Source organism: Drosophila yakuba, unplaced genomic scaffold (assembly GCF_016746365.2).
Source record: "Drosophila yakuba strain Tai18E2 unplaced genomic scaffold, Prin_Dyak_Tai18E2_2.1 Segkk10_quiver_pilon_scaf, whole genome shotgun sequence".
NCBI lineage: Eukaryota > Metazoa > Arthropoda > Insecta > Diptera > Drosophilidae > Drosophila > Drosophila yakuba.
Genome location: NW_025048783.1, coordinates 181,856 through 205,022, shown reverse-complemented (window position 1 = coordinate 205,022; position 23,167 = coordinate 181,856). Strand labels below are relative to the sequence as shown.

The 23,167-nt window shown below is 36.8% G+C and overlaps 1 protein-coding gene across 7 annotated transcripts in view; it reads right to left on the bottom strand.

Moving 5' to 3' along the window:
* Positions 1 to 2,660: 2,660 nt before the first annotated feature.
* The window catches only part of LOC26534951 (eIF-2-alpha kinase activator GCN1), a 31,206-nt gene continuing 10,699 nt past the window's right edge, over positions 2,661 to 23,167 (bottom strand). For 2 of the 7 annotated variants that reach the window (XM_039377195.2, XM_015189296.3), the window contains one exon: positions 9,323 to 9,574. In XM_039377195.2, coding sequence (XP_039233129.1) covers positions 9,559 to 9,574 — 16 coding nt within the window. In that variant the 3' untranslated portion in view covers positions 9,323 to 9,558. Of the gene's footprint in view, positions 9,575 to 13,910; positions 14,876 to 15,502; positions 15,528 to 23,167 lie in introns of those variants that run through there. The other 5 variants (XM_039377197.2, XM_039377194.2, XM_015189294.3 and 2 more) reach the window with 4 other exon arrangements.

The window sequence follows — 23,167 nt, the reverse complement described above, 5'->3', positions numbered from 1 at the left end:
ATTAAATGGACTTACATCAACAAAATTAGTTCGTCTACTTGACAAAAAAAAGGCTAGGGGAAAAATCATTTCAAGACAGTCGAATATAAAAAGCAGGCTCAAAATATATCTGAATGTTTACTTATTTACTAACAATTATCTCGCTTGAAATGTTTTAGAAAAGAAATATAAATACACCATCGTGTAGAGAAGTTTATGGACTGGCTGCATAAAACATAAAAAACTTTAACTCTATTGGTTTGCTCGGACATGCTACTCTGAGACTTTCAGCTATAGCCCACTGGATTGATTCTGCCATAGTGGGAGATGCCATGTTTGCTTTAGGGCTTCCTGACTCTTGGGATAAATAAGCGTTCTCGGGATCGTGCACATTAAATGGACTTACATTTTTAGCGCGCTTTCTTTGGTATCTGGTTTGCATAGATTGGGAAGCGGACGACATCCAAAAGTTTGAAGTGCGGGGTCTAAGATTTTCCGACGATGCTGACCTGCTTTGACTACTATCTTCATGACAAACAGGACCCTCCGGACAACTACTTCATTCCCATTCTCTCATTCGTTGCACGACTCCCACTTATCTACGTTTAATGTTTAATTTTTCAGTATCAAACAATTTAATTTGTATAGCCAAAACTAATACTAAGAATAACAATGGTAAATACGAAGGTATAAAGTAAAAAAAATTATTATAATTTTTATAGGCATATATGTAGGCATAAAATAAAAATTCGTCTCCTTTAAATTTATATACTGTATATACTAATAATTTATTTAATTTAGACGAATTATACATTTACTAATGATACTCAAAAATTAATTGAAATCAAGCAAATATAATTTTAATCTTCAGAATGTGTGCAAAAGAATTTATCTTAATAATTTTTTAATTGAAATCGACTCTTGCTACTTTTAAGTAGGTAAATGTAATCGTTTTCGAATGCAGATGATGACTGGGTCGTTGTGTTGGCTTTTGTGGGTATCGTCGTTAGTATTGACAGTGAGCTAGACCGCGCTTTCTGACTCGTTGTTGGCATAGGTTGGTGGGCCAGATTGGGGTGTTTGACCAGCATTTACGCGGGTTGCAAAAATACAAATGATAAATGCGTGTTGTTTCCTATTGAAGAGAGACCACGTTCGTCTCGTTCTCGTTGACTTTGAACGCAAATGTCAAATTTCATATCAAAAAACTTTTGAGGTGACAGCCGACCGTAATAAAACAATATCAAAAGTCAACCAGACTTTCGCCAGGCTAATTTGTGGGACTCGCGCGTTAACAAAAAAAAACACTTATCAGATAGTCAACTAAGCTAGTGGAAGTGCGAAGGAGAGTCTTCAGCACTGACAGTTTTTGTCGGTTTGTGGGCAAGTAAATAGAAATACAAAAATGAAGAAATATCAAAATGTTTTTTAAAAGTGTGGGCGTGGCAGCTTTGGGCGGTTTGTGGGCGTTAGAGTGGGCGTGAATCAATAAACTTGCGCTGCGTCTATGTCACTGTAGTTCCTGAGATCTCGACGTTCATACGGACAGATCGACTTGGCTATTGATCCTGATCAAGAATATACATACTTTATATGGCCGGAAACGCTTCTTTCTGCCTGTTACATACTTTTCAACGAATCTAGTATACCCTTTTACTCTACGAGTAACGGGTATAAAAATGCATTGCCTGAAAGATGCTGAAAATGATGATGAGATCTCGACGCGTTGGATCGGATATTATACATTCCGATAGGACTATACACCAATGCACGTGCATAAATAACTTGTAGATTAAGCAATAACATAATACACATAAAAATATACAGAAAGTAAAAATAGCTTATCTAGGCATACATCTTATATACGTGTATGTTTATATGTATATTTCTTTGCGGCACACTGAATCTGAAATTACTTGAATCCCGCATTTATTTTGTTTATTATTACTTTTTTTTCTGGAGACATTAAAAAAAATTCACAGGTTCACTTTTTTTGTTTGTTTATTTTACCGTCTATTTTATGCTCGGCCGTAGTCATGCAAGTTTAATTAGCTGATTGTTATTGTCACAACACGGCTCTTATATGGTCAGCGGACTCCCCCTTTCACGCTGTACATTAGTGAGGCTGCGTGACAATGGATACAAGCCTTGTAAGTCGTGATTGTCACGACCCCGCTGCACTGATCGTTTGTAGGTCTTTAAAAATTTCAATATTGAAACACCAATAACACCGTCTTTGTGGTCGATTAATTGCATGGTGTTGATCACATTGGATGTGTTGTCGGAGGCCTTGGACTCCTTGCCACCCATCATGAGACTTATGTATATTGCTTTAGATTGTAGGTCTTCCTTCGCGAGGCGCTGTTTTGTCTTCCTCTCTGTTGGTTTGAAAGAGTGGGTCTTCCTTTACGAGACGTCCTTTTGCCTGTCCCTTATCCCTTCAGCCCAGGACTCTGGAATCCTAAGATTTGGCGCAGGATTGCTGCACGGCCTCACGAGCATCAGGTACGTGAAATACTTGTTGTGCGGCATTTACGCGTTAAAGTGCAGCATTGAAAGCACCTCCCTGAAACATCTGTAGTATATGTTTTTCCCTTTCAACCAAAATTAGTAAGTATTATACTAATACAACTCACCCAATATTAAATACAATGTCGATTGTAACATTTTGTTGAAATTAATTACTTTTTTATACTTTTCTTTATTTACAAAAAAAATTAAATACAGCAATTTGTTTGAGAGTTAAAGATATTTTTGGAACGGTTTTAAAGTAAATTTGTTATGTTTGCAGTGTGTCATCCAATTCTTCTTCTTTTATTATTATAGACTGCGGAGATGTGCGCTTTAAAACTTTTGAAACTACTTCATTTAACGAGTCTCTTGCACCCGATTCTAATAGATCTGAAACTTTTAGAAAGATCGTATCGTCAGATCTTAATCTTAAAATGGAAATTAATGCTAGTTCTGAATTTGATTTCACATAACCATTTTTTTCTTTAGTTCCATTTACCAGCATAGGCACCAAATATTTTAAAACATCAATATTACTTTGATTTGCTGACAAACTTTTAGAAAGGTGGGTACAACTTTTGGCAACAAGCTGTTTGACATCGTTGCTAGAATGATTCATTGCTCTAGCTAACGCAACTACCACATTTAAAGGAAGTTCATTTTTATTGACAAGGTAATAGTCCAAAAGGTAAGTGCTAGCTCTTACAGCATTGCAAGCAATTGGAACTTTTTCTGATAAAATATTGATCAAAACATATGATGTAATCTTTTCAGGCAAATTCGAAAAAAGTACTTCGTTGGGGCACTCTTTTAAGGCTACAAACAATACTATTGTGTGCCCATGTTTTACTATAAGATCATCTGCATTATTCGTCAGTATTATATTATTAAACAAATCATAGACTTGTCCAGACGCTATGTGCTTTAGTATCGCTCCCAAGCATCCTCCAACCGCGCTTCGTGTGGCGTCTTCGTGATGTCCGATCATACTCAATAAGGTAACATAAATTTGTTTCTTTATTGCATCAGACATTTTGTCTCCAGATCGACTCACAATACTGCGAAGTGCATGAAGCATTGTCTCTCTAACAGAAGAATCATCCGAGTTTTTAATTCCATTATGAATTTCATTAAATAATGGATCTGCTCTAGAATGAATTGCCACTAACTCAGACAATGCTCTTCCAGCTTTCATTCTTACGTTTCGATTCTGATCATGTAATGCTTTAAGAAAGGTGGTCTGAAGTTGTGGTAAAAACTGTTTTAACAAAACACCAACTTTATGAAGTAAAATTGATAAAGTTTCCAAAACTGCAGCCTTAACCGCCGCGTTAAAGCGGTCACCTAGTATTCGAATTAATGGACCTGTTATGTGTACTACTGAAGGCTGCAACGATTGTGCGTTTGTTAGAAAAATAACTTCACCGAGTCCTTGTGCCGCGTTTTCTTTTTCCTCTGGTAATCCATTTAAAATTGCTTCCCGAAAAACAGGTAATAGCGGCGTAATTCCTTTTGGCAAGCAAAAACCAGGAAGCTCTGTTCCATTCAGTTCGCTTGCGGCAAACCTAACGGCCTGGCGAACATCAGATACGTGAGATATTTGTTGCGCGGCATTCATGCCTTTAATTACAGCGTTGAGGGCCTCCCAAGATTTTTGTAGTATATCTTTATCCTTTTCCACCAACAACTTCAGTAAACATCTTAAAAGCTGAGGAATGTATTGAGAATAGTTCCCGGGCGAATGAATACAAAAAGCAGATAGTAAGCTTGCTGCAGACTTTCGAGTGCATAGGTCAGAAGAATTCGCTGAAATAAGTAATGTATCCATTATTGTCCTAATTCCAGTTTCATCTGTTACTGATAATATAACCGTTTGGCAATATTCGTTCTCCTGTGCTTCATTGGAATACCCGTAGGCGTCTGACAGGGCCTCTAATAATGCTGATAATATTTTAGGCAAGTATTTGATCAATGCTTCACCGGCGACAGATACTAGTATAGATAATGCTTTTGTATTCACTGGTGGAGATGTTAGTTGCGGCACAAGATACGGCAAAACAACTTTTGATTTAATAGACATAACCTGTCTCAGGCCGTCTAAAGTATTCTCAGCAATTAAGGGGTCGGGATCTGAAAGACCTTCCAGCATGAATGGCAGAATTTCATCCAACGCCCGAGATCCTACTGTGCTATGTAAGGACTCAAATGTTTTTGCTGCTGCTTCTCGAACTTCAGGTAAGGGATCACACAAAGCCTTTCGGACTGTAGGGACTAAACTGTCTATAAATGTAAGGACCATTTCTTTTGATGTAGAACCCATTATTTCAGACAAACCGATGCAGACTCCTTGACGTTGATCAGAATGATCAGAGTTGAGACCATTTTCAAGAATAGGAATTATTTCGGGTAAAACTCGTTCCCCAAGTTTTCTTACCAAATCCCCCAATGTTCGCGCTGCCACTTGCCTCTTATCGTAACTTGTACTTGCCAAACATCCAAGAAGTAAACCGAACAGTGTTGGTAGAATCTCACGCAGAGTCCGCGGAGTATTTGTCACAACCACTTTCCATACATGCAGTGCAGCCTGTCGCACCATCAATGAAACGTCACTACGTCCCATGTAGAGCCCTGACAATACTCTATTTCTACGTTCATCACCCAAAAAGTGAATAATAGCTGTATGTGAATGTTCCGTACCAAAATTATCATCTTCACTTGCTGTTTCCGTAGTCATTTTTCCAGATACCCCAGATATTCGATACAATAGATCTCCAAGTAATTGAACAGAACTATATCTAATCCGCCAATTATCATCAAACAGTCCTTTTTCTAGTTCAGGTAGTAAAAGTGCGACAGCAGTTTCTGCGTATAAATTAACAATTCGTTGTCCCGCCTTTAAAGCAGTATCACGAACATATTCGCTTTCATCCGCTAAAGCCTTTAAAATCGGATTTATAATTTGTCCGATATATGGTGTAAATTCTTCTTGAAATGCTCCAGGCATATATATAAACATCATTATATATCCATCTTTAACATGTGCAGCAATGTCTACGCGTTCTGCAGTCGAAATTATTTCCGGCATAAGTTTATGCATCTTTTCAACACCAAGTCCTCCAACTACTTCAGATAGGCCTTGTGCTGCTCCACTTCGATCCACACTACTAGACTCGGAAGTTAGAGTTTCCATTAGCCAGGGTAATAAATTTTCAAATGAACTTTCTCCCATACCTTTAACCATAGCACCAAGCGCACGAGCTGACACAGCTCGGACTTCAGGGACTGGATCTAATAATGATGATTTTAGGCCAGGAATAATACTTGGTAAGTAGGGCGCAAGATCTTTTTGGTCCGTTAAGGAATACATGTTTCCTATTATTTGTGCAGCCATTTTTCTAGTCTCTGTAGATCGGTCCATAAAGGCACGTTGCACCACTGGCATAATTAGAGCTAATGAGGGAGCATCAATGAAGTGAATAAATTTAGTTTTTAGCAAGCTTTGCAAACAAGTAGATGTATTATTTGATGGATCTTCCAATGCATCCAAAAGCACGGGAACAATAGCTTGAATTTCAGGATTTTTAATAACAGATCCAATTACCTTAAGAGCCTCTGCACCAGATTCTTGTACTTTAGTGTGAGAATCTCCCAGGACTTGAATTAGTTTTGGTACTATACTTGGAAGGCATGATGAAAGTTGCTTTGGTGCACAGAATGCCATTGCACCTAACAATTCAACTGATGCTGTTTTTGTTCTCCATGAATCTTCGTCAAGAGCTTCCAAAAGTGACGGGAGTATTAATTTAACTCCATGAGCGGAGAGTTTTCTCATAACTACTTTAGCTGTATCATCAGCTGCCTGTCTTACGTATTGGGATGGATCACCAAAACATTGTAACAAATGGGGCAACACATGAACTATATAAGGTTCAAATAAACGACCAAGTGTAGTACACAATACTTCAAAAGCAAACAAAGCTCCTTCTCTGGACTTATAATTTTTTTTTTCTTGAATGAAAGCGGTCAGCTTTGACATTATGTCTAGTTGCTTTAAGGATAAAATCCCAAGACCTTTAACTATGCCGGCAATGCCATACGCAGCTCCACGTCTTTCACCATATTTCTCAGACTTTGCCAATGAGTGTAACAATTTTTTTATCATTGACGGGGCGTCATCCTTTACTGAAGGCATTAGATGAGGTAAGCAATTCGATACCGCTTCCTGAACTTGTTGCGATGGAGTAGACAGTGCTGTTAATAACCTTTTAACTATGGGGTCAATTCGTTTGTCATCTTTCTCTAAATGCCGTGCTAACGAACCCATCAATATCACAACAGCTTGACGTATGTTATCGTAACTTTGGGATTTTGGCGCTTTATCCAGAAAATCTTCGAACACTGGTAGCAAATTTACAATGGTTTTATTTCCGTGTAAATCAACTATTTTTAATGCGGCAGCTAACATTTCCTTATGTACAATATCTTCCCGGTCGCCGAGTCCTTGTGACACCATAAAATTCATAATGTCGTTTATATCTTCAATAGATAACAGGAAAGCGATAGTGGAGAATGCAATAGCAATACCTCTTCGTGGTTTCCATTGATCGATAGCAGGTTCAATTTCGCGGTCGAATTGATCCATTACGGGCGGTATAAGGGACAACTTTTCTTTGTAAATAAAAAATAGCTTCTTTATCACACATTTTATTAAAACTTCATCACCAATTAATAGGGGAATTAAGGATTCTGAAGCGGATTTTTGAATGCACGTCTCCGGGTGTGTGATATCATTTATAATATCGACATATTCGGGTGAAGGGAATTTGACAGTGTTCCACAAATAAAAAGCCACTTCTCTATTTTCTTCCTCTGGATCATGTTTTGCTATCCAAATTCGATTTATAATTACTTTTTCCAGACTGTTATCCACTTTAATGTGTTTTACAATTCCATTTACCATTATTTTAAGGGATTGTAATGCCACCTTTCTTACAGCGTCGGAACAATGTTGCAAGGCTTGTAGAAATATGCTAATAATATGGTTATCCGGACTAGAAGAGCAATTATCACCATTTGAACACTTCGCAACTTGTAAGATGGCACCTGAAGTTTGTGCCTCCAGTTTACGGTTGTTTATTAAAAGATTAAACAAAATTTCAAACATACCAAATCTAGGCATAAACTGTGGCTTACAACAAACTGCAGCGCTTGTATGCAGAGCTATTATCTGTATTCCTTTAGAAATAAGATCAAAATTCGAATCAGTGTTTAACAATATTAACGCACGTTTTAAGAACTCGAAGGCATATGCAAACGATGGCGAGTCAAGAAAATTTGATTTAACGTGATTTTCAAGGTCAACTATTATATCATTAATAGCTTGATTTATATTTAAAGCTTCAAATTCCTCTTTTAAAATACATGACGGACTTTGAAGTTTGATTGTCGCTACTGCGATTGCACGACCAAGTTTTGGCTGGGAAGTAAAGCATAGATTACGCAAGAATAAATACAGATCAGTAAGAACCTCGGCACACAGAGGACTTTTAGAAGCATTCAATATACCGTCCAATAAAGAATGAAAATGTTGGGCAATTTGCTCTCCATTTCCAGAACACGATGCTTTTAGCAAGCTTATTTTTGAAATTAGTTTTTCATATAGCAAGGTAATTCTTAATTTTATTTGCTGTTCTTTTTCCATTTGATTTTTAATTTGTTCTTCTTGCTTCTGAGTATACCTTATAGTTTTTAATTTGCCTTCTTTTTCCCTTTTTTCGTCAATTTCTCGACGAAGTTGAATCTCTTCTAGTTGTTCCTTGTAGCTGTAAACTTTATTTTCTCTTTTTATACGAACTGTTTCATATTGTGAGTCTATATGAGGTATTACACTTTTATCAAACAACTCGCCCTCTGGAGTCAAAAATGTTAAATATTCCTCATTAGAAGCATTATAGTTAGACAAGTTACTAAGATAGTTTTTTAAATTATTTACAACTTTTGGAACAATAAGATTCGGACAAATTCGAACCAAAGCTGATATTGTATTCTCGTATTGGACACTAGCTATATAGTTGTCAATGTATTCCTTAACAATTTCATTTGTTTTAGCAAATATAACAATTTCGGCATCCAAGTTAAATTGCTTTTGGATGGTTGCTTCCCATAGGTATGGCTCATTAGATACAATTGTAGGGTGATGTGATATAAGCAATAAATCTAAAGCAACGTTCACAGAATCTTCATAAGTAATGTGTTTTAAGCTGGTTAAAGTGAGAAGTGCGTCTACGTACACATGATTTGAAGTATTTAACTGATCGATTGAAGTCTCCACGTCCGTTTCAATATTAACTAAATTAATAAGTTTACCGAACTCGTATAAGGCTAACTTTACGAACTCAATTCCGCTTGATGCGTTTATTATTTGTTCGACCTGCCTAGCAGTATATACTCGAACTTTTACTGAATTGCTACATAAGTTATAAACTAAAGTTCGAACTAAAGGTTCCAGTTTGCCTCTAATTTTGTCAGGATATGAAATCAGCAATATTCTTGTCATTAATGATAAATTGCATAACGTGGCAAAAGGAGCTATTCCAGTAAACTTTACATTATAAAAAATTAGTTTTTTCATATCAAACACTGTGGTCCAAAAGAAGTTATAATTTTCAGATGGTTTTTCCAAAATAAGCATTATACAAGCGATGCACGCTGCTTCAGCCAAATAACATGATTGTGATGAGTTTTGCAAAGCTTTAGTATAAAATAAAATAAGATCTGGTATAATAGAACCATGGTTATTAATCTCCGCATTTTGAATTGATAATAAAAGCCATTCAAGATAACTTTGCCGGACAATTTGATTTGTGTTTTTCAGCCCTATTCCAGATTTAAAAATATTGATAATAACATCTGGTAATTGGTGTATAAATTTTTGAGTCCACAACCCAAACATGTCCAAAGTACAGCAAATAACTTTTTCTTGTGTTTCACACTCCAGAGCTTTTCGAAATAGGGAAACAGCTTCATTTAAAATGTTGGGCATATGATCTTGATCTATGTTGTTAAAGCTTAAATTGCCAGCTCCCTGAAATATAAAATGCAAATATAGTTATAACATTGGAAAAGCAAATATCATTTCATCAATGGTTATCTTTTATTTGGTAGACCTACCACCCAATCAAATTCTAAATTCTAAATAATTTTTTGACGGGCAAGTTTTTTTCTACTTACTTGCTGGTGTGGACATTTGGGAAAAGGAAAGGAAAATGTAAGGGAAAATAAACTTTTAAAACAATACATAAAAGTTTTAAGAATCAAAATAAGAAAAAACATATAAAAATAATAGTGAAATACTCAAAACTTCTTTTGACGGCTGGAAAAATTGTATTTTTGCAATCGGTTGTTTGGAAAATAAGGAAAGTTCTTTTTAAATCTATTTAATATTTATTTAGAGTAATGCCTGAGATAGTAAAAAATAAATTTTTTTTAAAAGTGCAAACTGTAATTTACCAAATTTTTCAAGGACCTTGTAAGTCATATCGCCACTGACATTGTAGTAGTAATTCGAAAACGCAGAAAAAAACAAGAGAGAACGCTATAGTCGAATTCCGCGACTATCTGATACCCGTTACTAGTGGAAGTGCGAAGGAGAAATTTCAACACCGACAATTTTTGCCGGTTTGTGGGCGTTAGAGAGGGAGTTTTTTGGCAAATAGATCGAAATTTAAAAATATCAAAACATTTTTCAAAAGTGTGGGCGTTCAAGATATATCAAAATAGAAAACCATCCACTTCCGATTGCTCAGGTCTGCTTAAAAAAAGAGTTTACCGATTCGTGCAGATCACAAAACCTATAGAAAACATACACCATCTAGTGCAGTGTTACGTACCCCCCTTTTATAAACTCTTCAGAGTTAAAGATTCACACAAAGAATATTAAAACAAAAGGGAGGGGTACAACTCGCTCGTTGAGTCAAAATGGTAATTATATTCCGGCAATTAATGCTAGATGGAAACACATACGCAATCTAATCAATAACCAGAGTAGACTCCGCTTAATAAGAAAGAAGTCTAGATTATGCTCTCCCTAGAGACCAGAGTCTTCCACACCAGAAGGGTCAGAGGAACCGGCCAAGAGTCGGTAAATGCTGCACTCTGAAAGACTAATGTATTCCAAACCCCATTGAAGCTAACTAAAGGTAACTAATTTAAGGTGTACATTTAGGTAAATAAACGTCCTGAATAAAACAACAAGTGCAGATAAAGAGAAGTTGATAGCGGAAACGCGCAGCGAGGGTGCTGCAGTGAAAATTTCATGCATGCCGATGTCCACAATTATACCTTTATTATACCCGTAACTCGTAGACTAAAGGGTATACTAGATTCGTTGAAGTAATATAGCAGTAATAAAGCACCCGTTCCCGATCCTATAAAGTATATATGGTTGCATATTCATTCTCCATGTAAACCAAGGACCCTAAGTCCACACCAAAACCTGAATTTTTGACTAAACACTTTCACTACGAGTGTACCACCTGATTTTAAAAATGCCCTAGCAACTTTCCAGAAGATTTCGTCAACAAACACTTGGAATCTTTAATAAATGGTTTTCAGAAACTTCATGCAAATCTTAAGCTCCAGTTAGACAAAAGTTTTAAAATAATTAACTTTTAATAACCATAAAATCAAATTGTATACGACCCAATTAAGAAAAAATAGCGATCAAAGTATTTTCCATTCAAAAAAAGTCTTAATTAACTAATATAAAAGTGAGTAAGTAAATAAAGCTTTTGAAAAATTAACAACGCATTTCAAGAATGACCAAATTCGTATATGCCCTGACTTTACAAAAACATTTATTGATTATACCAATTTTGCAATACGAGCCTTACAAAATAAAAAACAAATTAGTTTTCCAATCAGTATTTTGTTTAATACGTCCGACCATATTTCTATTGAGTCCCTTTTGAAATATAATGTTAGCCCTTGGCTACATAACAAAATAGCCTAACCTAGTAAATACTTCAAAATAAAATATATTTGTAAGCAAAACTTATTTATGTGGCAGACCCTTTATCTCGACTTAAAAAAAATATGGTAAATGAAGAAGAAATTATTTCAACAGCAAAAAAATATGAAAAAATATCAAAATATTTCTCAAAAGTGTGGGCATGGCAGCGTAGAGTGGTTTGTGGGCGTTAGAGTGAGCGTGCTAGAAAGATTTTTGGCACATCGAGAAAAAACAAGAGGGAACGCTATAGTCGAGTTCCCCGACAATCTGATACTCGTTACTTAGCTATGGAAGTGCGAAGGAGAAAATTTAACAGTTTTTGGCGACTTGTGGGCGTCGCAAAATGGGTCAACAAACTTGCGCTGCGACTCTGTCTCTATAATCTCAACCTTCTAGCTTTTATAGTTCCTGAGATATTCACGTTCGTAAGCACAGACGGACGGACAGGGCCAGATCGGCTATTGATCCTCATCAAGATTATATATACTTTATATGTTCGAAAGCGCTGCCTTCTGCCTAATACGTACTCAACGAATTTACTATATTCTACAAGTAACGGGTATTAATACTTATTGTACATATTTCCGAATTGTGCAATAAATAGCATAAAACTTCACCACTATCCTCAAAAAAAAAATTTTGTAACGATCACAGACTAAACTTACTCTTGTGCCCATTTAAACGTTTACGATCCACAGATAAATATTTTCCGCGCCTCCCACAAGCCAACGATGTAACATACCTTAACGCACAATACGAGAACAATTCAAAATCCTGAGAATTATCATAAATTCGAAACGACAAAATTCCAGACCTTTGTATTCTTCCCGTAAATGATAGAAACATCTGGGTTTCTAACCATTCCCGCCTATAACACAGGGATTATCCATCTCAGTAATAATTGTTAGAGCACCTAAATTTTTACAGTTAGTTAAGATTTAATTTTATATTTAAATATTTAATTTAATATTAAGCTCAACAAATTTTAATTACTCTATTTCTCTATACTACTTCCCAGCGAATACAATTTCAATATGATTGGGGGAAACATAAGATTTCAAATTAAAACAAGAGAGAACGCTATAGTCGAGTTCCCCGACTATCTGATACCCGTTACTCAGCTAGTGTAAGTGCGAAGGACAGTTTTTGGCGGTTTGTGGGCGTTAGAGTGGGCGTGGCCAAAAGTTTTTTGGCAAATAGATAGAAATTTACAAGACTAATACAAAAATGAAAAAATATCAAAACATTTTTCAAAAGTGTGGGCGTGGCAGCTTTGGGCGGTTTGTGGGCGTTAGAGTGGGCGTGGCAAAAAGTTTTTTTGCAAATCGATAAAAATTTACAAGACCAATACAAAAATGAAAAAATATTAAAACATTTTTCAAAAATGTGGGCGTGGCAGTTTTGGGCGGTTTGTGGGCGTTAGAGTGGGCGTGGCAACCTGAATCGACAAACTTGCGCTGCGTCTATGTCCCTGGAGTCTGTATACTTAATCTCCACTTTCTAGCTTTTGTAGTTCCTGAGATCTCGACGTTCATACGGACAGACGGACAGACAGACGGACGGACAGACGGACATGGCCAGATCGACTCGGCTACTGATCCTGATCAAGAATATATATACTTTATATGGTCGGAAACGCTTCCTTCTGCCTGTTACATACTTTTCAACGAATCTAGTATACCCTTTTACTCTACGAGTAACGGTTTTTCTTTTTCTTAGTTCTACAAAAATTATATTTTGGAGTCAATAGCTCGCCTTTTAAGACCACTTGTATGCTGCAACAATTAAAACCGTAGAACTGAGACACCTAAAGCTAGCAATACCATTCGTAATACCATGCTACAAAGAAGAAGCTAATCGCGTAGAGCACGGCGCTCCATAAAGGTCCAAAAGGACTCATATTTAAAAGTATCTTCTGCACACGAAATTGCCAAATAAATCGGCCCAGCATGCTAAATCGCCCCATTTATTTGCGAATGCTTTCATGTAAGGCTTTAGGATGAAGATTTGCCAACCGAACTATGCCAAAGTTTTTCTAAACATTATTGTTTAAGATTAAGTTAGCGGCGTTCTATGATGGGGACTCCCAGAACTCCGGGGAGACCATAACGGATTCTGCCACTCCTGACAAAGGGCGTGTGGACGGCAATCTAAGTGTGAATTGAGATAGAGCAAAAACTCATTGTTTTCCTTCTTACTGCAGAAAAAGGACTGTTTTTCTGGCGTGTTTAAACGTCCCATTCCTATATTCGCACTCTGCTTGATTATCAGATATCCGTTACCCGCTAGCTGAGCTATTGATAATCGTGGAGATCGACTATTCCATTCTTTTGTACTTTTCTTCTATTTTATATTTAGCAGAAAAAATAATATAGTTATATAGATAAAACATTGTATGCTTTTAAGTTACCTGTAGGAGATTTATTCTATATTCGATCACATTAATTTTGCCGTCGGATCCATTTAAAACAGAGAAAATACGCTCTAGTAATTGTTTTACTATATTCCAATCAGAGCATTTTGTTGACAAAAGTTTTAAAGATTCAAGTGACTCTTGTCGTGCGATGTCACCCTTACTGTATAAATTTTGAATGAGAACTATTCCAACCTTATGAGCATAACGACTGCAGTCAAAATTCAACATATTAAAAATTAATCCAATGCTTTGAAGTGTATTTTCTGGGCTTCGCAATATAGACCTTTGTAAAGATGGATAAATGTAGGAATCAAATTCAGTATCGGTAACTGATTCCAATAATGGACTGCAAGCTGTAATAAAGGACTTGTCCGGTTTGGTTTTGCATGATATCATACTTTTTACGAAGTATTCTGATAGCTTTTCTGTAGATGGGTTTAATATTACGGCATTATAGTTTTTGGATTTAAATTGAATCATTTCCATGAACAAAATTGTAACATTACTAGTTGCTTCCATTTCAAATAATATATCCATTGTTTCATTAAAAATTGCAGTATTGTCCCATAGATCGTACAATATTTTTGTTCTCGCGTCTGTAACTTTTTGGTTTGGCGATATAACAGTTATTTGAAATAACAACGACTGATATTCAATCAATTTTTTTTTCTCGGTTTTAAAGATGTTTGATTCACGTTGTGCTTGTTTTTGTATGATAGATATCCATCCTAATGCTATAACGGCCAATTTACACGATTTTTGAGGGGGTACACTAGCGAACTCTTTAAATATAAAAGCTTTAAAGACGTTTAACATATGTTCAATTGTTAAATCATGATGAGTAGTTACAAGGTCTAATAAAAGATCTCTAACTATCAGCTGCGATGTAGGATCCTTATATTTCGTTATCGTAGTTCCAATCACTTTACATATGCCACGAACTATTGTTGAATTTATACCTTAAAATAAAATATATAATAATTATTACTATCTTCAAAATAATAGTGTAGTCGCCTATCAGAGCACAAGACCTCAGTAACTAATAACTAAACATATATTTTTTATATAAGTGTGCCTCGTGTTTCAAATTATTCCAAGAAACATTTCAGTGGGACCGATTATTACATGGTGGGAATTATGAGGAACACCTGCACATATTTGATATATTATATTTTTTGGCATACTTTTAAGATATGCATCAGAAAAATATAAAACTGGATTAAAAAAACATGTAATTTTTGCTAAATTGAGGATTCCTTTTCCGGATTAGCAGTCTAAACGACTTATGACTTATGAAGCGAACTGTGCAACATAGACAAAACTCACCACTCTGACCATAGCGCTGTCATCTATTCTGCTGCTTACGTTGAGCCTTAACATTAGTTTTGAATATACCTATATATGTATAGGGTGATTTTTAGGATTTTTTTTTTTCAATAGGGTTCAGTTTGGCCGTCTTTGATATCAGCTGACATCTATCGAGCTCGTTGGACCTCCGGCGCACTAACGAAAATATGTCAACCATTTAGGCCAGTTTAACAGAAGACCCGTACCCATCGATTTGTCCCCGTGCGTCAAGAATTGGTCTTCCGGGATGCAATTTCTAAAAACCTACGTGGTGGTCATTTCCACGTAGTTATATTCCATTATTAATGCCATCGAATTATCTTTCAAATACAAAAAAACCGACTGCATACACATGTATATGCATGCACAATAAAGAGTACATAGTTTAAAGTACACCATGTGCGGGTTAGCTGCACCCAATGACAGCATGCTACGAGCATTCAAATAAAATTACTCGAACAGAGCAGACGCTCTGAACCCCACAAATTCTTATCAAAGTTATTATAGTATAAGACATTCGCATTGTACAGAGAAGTTCTATTTTCAACACTCCTCAAGGCGACATGTCTATACAGAATAACTTAAAATAACATATTTCTATCAAACATACATTTCAATTTATATTCATTTTAGTCCTAACTAATGCTTGATATTATTTAAATTTTTCGTAAAAATATCGGAAATCATATTTTCTGTTGTAACATACTTGATATCAATAACATTTTCCAAATTGTCTAACAAAGTGATGCTTAATATCAATCAACATGTTTGCTACGTGCGTGGAAGCAAACTTGTTTTTACGGATTGTATAAACGATAAGCTTTCAAAGTTTGAGAATAGCCTATCAATATGTGTGCGTCTCCTTTTGGACAAAACTTCGTTCTATGTGTTTTGTTTAACACGATAGCTTTGCATCCAAAAATTTTTAGATGTGATACACTTGGTTTGGTGTGTGTTTGACCCAGTGTCGATGCTTTCGAGTTTGAAATTCTTTAAACTTGTATGTATACCAATATGTTTTATCGAGTTTTATCGTCAATGAATGTTGCAAAATCATCCACCACCGGTGGCTTTTTGTGTTCATTGGACCACATATGTATGTCCGTGTGTATAAGATCTAAGATTTCATTCTCGCGGCTGGGAACATTTTTCACACATATCATCCACTTGGGACACGTTTCGCACACGAACTCGTTGATATTACATAATTATACCCGTTACTCGTAGAGTAAAAGGGTATACTAGATTCGTTGAAAAGTATGCAACAGGCAGAAGAAAGCGTTTCCAACCATATAAAGTATATAAACTCTTGATCAGGATCAATAGCTGAGTCGATCTGGCCATGTCCGTCTGTCCGTCCGTCTGTCCGTCCGTCTGTCCGTCCGTCTGTCTGTCCGTATGAACGTCGAAATCTCAGGAACTACAAAAGCTAGAAAGTTGAGATAAAGCATACAGACTCCAGGGACATAGACGCAGCGCAAGTTTGTCGATTTATGTTGCCACGCCCACTCTAACGCCCACAAACTGCCCAAAACTGCCACGCCCACACTTTTAAAGAATGTTGCATCTGTCAACACTTAGTGTTGCCTAGGCCAGAAATATACATATATAGCTGCCATCGTACTAGCTTTTTCAAAATCCGTTAGAGCTTTTTCACGGACCATCTTAAAAAAACTGATAAAAATTGCCTTAAATTTTAGAATACAATCCAATTTTAAAATTTATTTTATTTTAATCACTCGGTCGTACTTTTTCCCTGTTTAAAAAATAAGCAAATGTAGCATTTTTCCCGTGGTTTTGTCTTGTATATAATATAATGAGTAAACAAATACAGGCTAATATTAGAAAGAAACAAACCGAACAAAATGCATTTGGAACCATGTGAGATGACAACAGTATAGGTTTTTTAAAACTATTCAGTTGGGCGGCACTGTATACAAATAACATTTCGTTAAATTCAAAAGAATAAGAAATGCCAAATTAGTATTGTCAATAGGATTATTAAACGGTATAAATTCCGAAAAATAAGTTTTACAAATATCAAGGGCAAAATCCTTCTGTTTACTGGCGCCCAACGGAGTTCGCGCAAGGGTTATTATCTTTAATGGAAATTATAAATTCTGTATAGAGAATACAAAATTCCTATTTGTGTTATCTGGGAAAATTGAATTAAAATTTTAAATCTCTTTGTGAAAAAATGTTTCAAATTTTGAGAGACAACAAGAAAGAATGCTGAAGTCGAGTTCCACGACTATCGGATACCCGTAACTCAGCTAGTAAAATATTAAAAAAATTTAAAATATTAGGACGTCACAGTTTTTGGGCGTGACAAAAAGTCGATAGAAATTTAAATGTAAAAAATATCAAAACAATTTTTAAAACCGTGGGCGTGGCAGTTTTGGGCGTTATAGTGACATCATAATAATGACATAGTAACATCAGTTCACAAACTTGCGCTGCGACTATGTCTTCGGAATCTACTTTACTTTACTTTATATGGTCGGAAACGGCGGGTAACGCCATTTTTCTGTTAAGTATTTTTTTTTGTTCAATAAATAATAATTTCAAAATATTTATTATATATATTTATAAATATTTTATTAAGTCGTTTTTATAATTTTGAGAAATGCCTCGTCTAAATAGACCCTCTGCTTCTCAACGTGCAAGAAGGCAAATGTTGAGAAATAGGATAAATAGGGAAAATGAAGGATATGCAGGTGGAGAGAGTGGCAAATACAGTATCTCAGCGTAGGCGTAGGGAAGACTCGTTAGTCCGGAATGCAGTACAGGGCGCTTGGATACCGTGTATCGCGCGGGTGAGCAAGAACCAAATACCCTGCGTCGAGCACTGGCAAGAGATACACAGTAACGCTTATTGGAAAGTGAGCGTGATAGGGCCAACAGAGCTAAGGCTAGGGCCGGTAGGGATCGCAGGGTAGTCGAGCAGGCGAGAAATACACTTGCTCGGCGAAGCGCACGATTAGCTGCTCGACAAGCAACGATCGATGCAATTAGAAATATACGTCAACGAGTTAGTTAGTACAGAAGCCTTAGTGATAATAGGGAAGCAGAAAATCTTCGGAATGCAATTCGAAGTTAGGAAATTAGGCTTGATGTAGCTTAGGAAAATAGGACTATTAGATTCAGACCTATTGAAATAGAAGCTCAGATTTGCTTTTGTTGCGAAGGATTGTGGTTCCCCAAGCAAATAAGTTAGCTTTCTAGGTCTTATTTGGAAGAACATTGCGAGTTCAGAAAAGAGATATACCAAAATGCAAGACATCTTGCTTTCGCTGGTAATCTTTTCAGGTTTTTCAAAACTTGTCACAGCAATATTAAAGCCGGCCGTAAGCCAAAAGGGGCCATTTCAAATGGCTTAGATTTTCATAGCTCTTTGAGGGGCCTAACTCCCTTGGAAGAACGACTGATTTCACCTCGCCTTCCATTTATGATTATTAAGCCACTAGGTCATGAGCGTCAAAGTGCTATTAAAGGAGCAGTTGTCAATGTCCCTATTCCAGGAAGCAAGATCGTGACGTCTCTTCCACGAGCTTTCAATGTAGCAGAGGTAATTCAGCTACACCTCAAACGAAGAATGAAATACGGACATGATTTCATGGCAGAAACCATACGGCCTGAAAAAATTGCTGACGCTATTAGGTATTTAGTTAATACTGAGCTTTATAGAAAGCACAATGTGTCAGTTAACGAGCAGTGGATCTCTGACTTCACATCCGATACTGTTCCATTCGTAGCATCTCAAGCTGATGTAGCCTTTGTAGAGGGACAACTAGCCATCCAGCAGGAGGATGAAAATTCGGAGGCGCGTAATTCTGATCAGAATACAGAAGCCGAAGAACTAAATCCTGGAGGACAAGAAACTTTGCTTGAAAATAACCAGACACATAATGTAGGAATGACGAGATACAATAGCTCCAGATGAGGGCCAAAAGCCTTTCGACGTAATTCTCGATGCTGATTCTGAAGAACTGGCATATATGATGGCATAAAAATACTATCTTCAGAAAGCTACACAACCATAGTTAGATCTGAACTTAGGAATGTAGATGGACGAGGCTGTCGAACTGTCTTCAATATTAAAAAGTTGGAATTAATAAAAATTCGAAATAATATTTCAAGTACTTATAACGTACTTAATGAAGATTTTATGGGCAACCTTATTTGTCATGATCAGGGATATAGGATCCTTAGTGATATTCGCACGTCTCCTGCTCACTGGGAAGATGAGAAGAAAAGGATTCGCCAATTTGGGCTGCCAACTTTTTTCATAACTTTATCGGCCGCTGAAACTAGGTGGCCAGAGCTGTTAGTACTGCTCCAGCGCAATGTAGATAGGGTTAATATAAATTAAGAAGAAGCTTCAAATTTGCAGTTTAGGGAAAAGGCGCGCCTTATAAGAACAGACCCAGTGACGTGCGCTAGATGTTTTGATTACAGATATAGACCTTTAAACTTATGAAAAAGCCTGGGGGTGTTAAACAATGAAGTGTCTATGCGTACTGTAATAGCATTCATTGATCAGTTTGTAACTGTGGATGTTACAAACCCAGATTTGGCTCCATATATTGAATACCAAAAGCATAAGCACGGGCATTCGTGTCTTAAAAAAGTGCGGGGACAATCTATTTGTCGTTTCGGTATTCCATACCGTCCAATGCCCCGGACGGAAATATTAAATGCACTTCCCGAAGCAACTCAAAATTCTCTACATCACGAAAACTTTAAAAAAAATTCGAGATTTTCTACTTCGCAATCATGCAGATGACATGATTAGCCATTTAAGCATATTTCAGCATATATTGCAGAAATTCAAGTAAATGCTTATGTCCAAGTTACGGGGTTTGGACTGTCACCCGCTCTCCGCTCCCTCTTACGCTCTCCCGCTCTTCACCACAGAGTCTCCAAGGAGTCTCCGCTGCGCTTGGGAGCGCCTAACTAATTAGAATAAGCCCAGTGTCAAAACTAATTTCGCTGAATAAACATACGCCCGGTCGCGCCCGCGCAATTACGAAAAGTCTAGTGTTCGCTTTTCTTCGAGTGTTTCTTTTCAGCATATTTGGAAAATTCCAGGACAGCACCCCCCTACAACCCATCAGCTTATAATAAACAAATTCTTTTTTTGCAAAGGGCAAATATGGATATCCATTTAATTTTAGACCCTTTTGCTTGCTGTAACTACATTATTAATTATATTAACAAGTCCCAACGGGGTATTTCGAAGTTAATGCAAAAGCAGATAATGACATTAGAAGAGGCAATTCAAGCATTCGACAAAAGCTACAGTATCTCGATCACAAGTTTATTTCAGGCACTGAGATATCTGCTCAGGAAGTCGTGTATTGTTGTCTGGGAATGGTGTTGTCCGAAGCAATTAATAAGGTCGTTCATATCAACACCTTCCTCCATTTCTGAAAGGATTGCTGGATAGATACGAACAAAGACCAGATTTCCATGAAGGCCTGTGTTTAGCCGATTTTTCAGCAAATTTTGAGTTTTCTAAAAGCCGTAAAAGTACTCGTCAGAGGGCAAATAGTGACGATGACACTGAAGAAGGCAATGATGTTTTAGGAGAAGTATATTTTCCGCTCCGAGATGGAAGCGGCTTTATTAGGGAAAGAAATAAGGCAAGTATTATTAGGTATAGGCCATTTAATATCAATACAGATAGGATAAACTATTTTCGAACATTAGTAATGCTCTTTTCTCCGTGAAAAAACGAACAGGTAGATTTGATTCAAAGAAATTACGAGCAATTTTACAATGAGAATGAGCAGGCTATTAAAGCCAACATTGAAAAGTATAATGCCGTAGATAGTTTAGAAGACGCGCTTAGAAGAGCCATGAAAGCAGATAATATAGAAGAAAATGAAGAAGTGCGGGTCGAACATTATGAGGAGTTTAGGGCATTAGATATTCCTGAAATATATTCTCAAAATAATGTTTTTAACTTGAACAACAATTTGTTAGATGTTGATCCGGATAGCACAATCCGGGTAATAAAGCTTCCGTCATTTATATGCCCTTTAAAGTTAGCCAATTTTGTTAGATCTCTAAACTTGGAGCAAAAAACTTACCATACTCATGTCTTGCATAATGCAAGGACAAATCGAACTTTTTATGAGTTCGTATGTAGCGGAGCAGATTTCGGCAAAAGTAGATTAATATCCACCTTATTTCAGTCCCTATCCCTAAACAAAGCTGCTTTCGGAATCGGAGGACCACTCTTCATTCCATGTTCTCTCTCCCTGTAAATCAGGCTGAGTCCGCATTTAGAAGTTTAAGCCCTGATTTGTTGAATACACTTCGTTCAAAATTTATTGATCTAAAAATTCTTATAATAGACGAAATTTCTATGTTCGGTGCAACGCTCTTTTCTCATTTGGACTCTCGCCTAAAGAAAATGTTGAAACTCTTTTCGGAGGTATTTCGTGTTCGGCGATTTTAGACAATTGCGGCCCGTCAAATGATCCATACAGTGCTATATTTGGATCGTATCTGTGGAGTCCTTTTAGGTTTTTTGAACTCACAGAGATAATGCGACAGCGAGATGACCAAGCGTTTGCAATTGCACTTAATAACATGGCATTCAAATGACGTTTGATGATGTTAGCTTGCTTAGATCTAGAATATCCAATGAAAGTCAAATTTCAAATAATTCAATTCACCTTTTTACAAGCAATCAGGACACAGATCGGTACAAAAGGCAGAAGCTTAACTCGATTCCCACTGCTCAATTTCTCTCAGTTAAGTCCGCTCAAATTAGCTTACAGCAGAGAAACAGATGTCTGAAACAAGCTAGGTCCCTAAAAACATCTGAGACACAAGGATTGTGTACCTCTCTGACTTTAAAAACCACTGCCAAATATATGATGACGGTCAATGTAGATACATCAGATGGTCTCGTAAACGGAGCCACTGGTGTCCTTGGGGAGATAGGATTCAGTACATCCAACACTCCAGATCTTCTTTGGCTACAATTTCTAGATGAAAGCATAGGAGTAAATGCGCGTTCCAAGCGCAGACATTATAAGGAGGCTTCATGGACGCCGATTTCGAAAATTATAAAAAAATTTTAAATTAATTCTAATCAGGCAACTACAATTGACCGAAGGCAGTTTCCAGTGGTTCCTGCAGAAGCAATAACTATTCATTAAAGTCAAGGAGCTACGTACAGTAAAGTGGTAGTTCACACTAACTCCAGCATGCAGAGAGCTGCGCTGTATGTAGCCTGTAGTAGAGAAACAACTGCGGCAGGTCTCTTCATTATTGGACCTTTTCCCCCCCAAGATCCACACAGGATTCAGCTTCAGAAGCAGAGCTCCGAAAATTGCGTTCCACTAAGCTACCGAATACCCATTTCGATTGTTTAATCAATTGTCCGAACCTTCATATATTTTTCCATATTTTTACACTGCAACATTTTTTTTTTTTTTCGAAATTATTGCGTTATTTATTGGATCTTCTCTTATTATGAGACTAACAATAATTATTCAAATCTTATTATATAAATTAGTTTAAGTACAATATAAAATAGTTGTATTAGTTAGAGACGGCCCTAGGATTTCTTTGCTGGGCTGGAGATTCTTTGCGCTTTAGTCTGCTGTGACTACATAGCGACTTCGCGAGAGGATTTTCGTGTGCGGCGAGCTTTGCTTGATGTTTACTCCTTCTCATCTGGATTTCCTCGATGACGAGGTTTATGTTGAGGTCTCTATGGATGCTTTCGCTGCGTAGGTACCATGGTGCCCCAGTGATAGTTCGCAGAATCGCTGACTGAGCTCGCTGTATAATTTCAATGTTGGTTTTGGACGCGTTTTCCCATAATTCACAGCCGTATGTCCAAATGGGTTTCAGCACGGTATTGTAGAGAAGTACTTTGTATT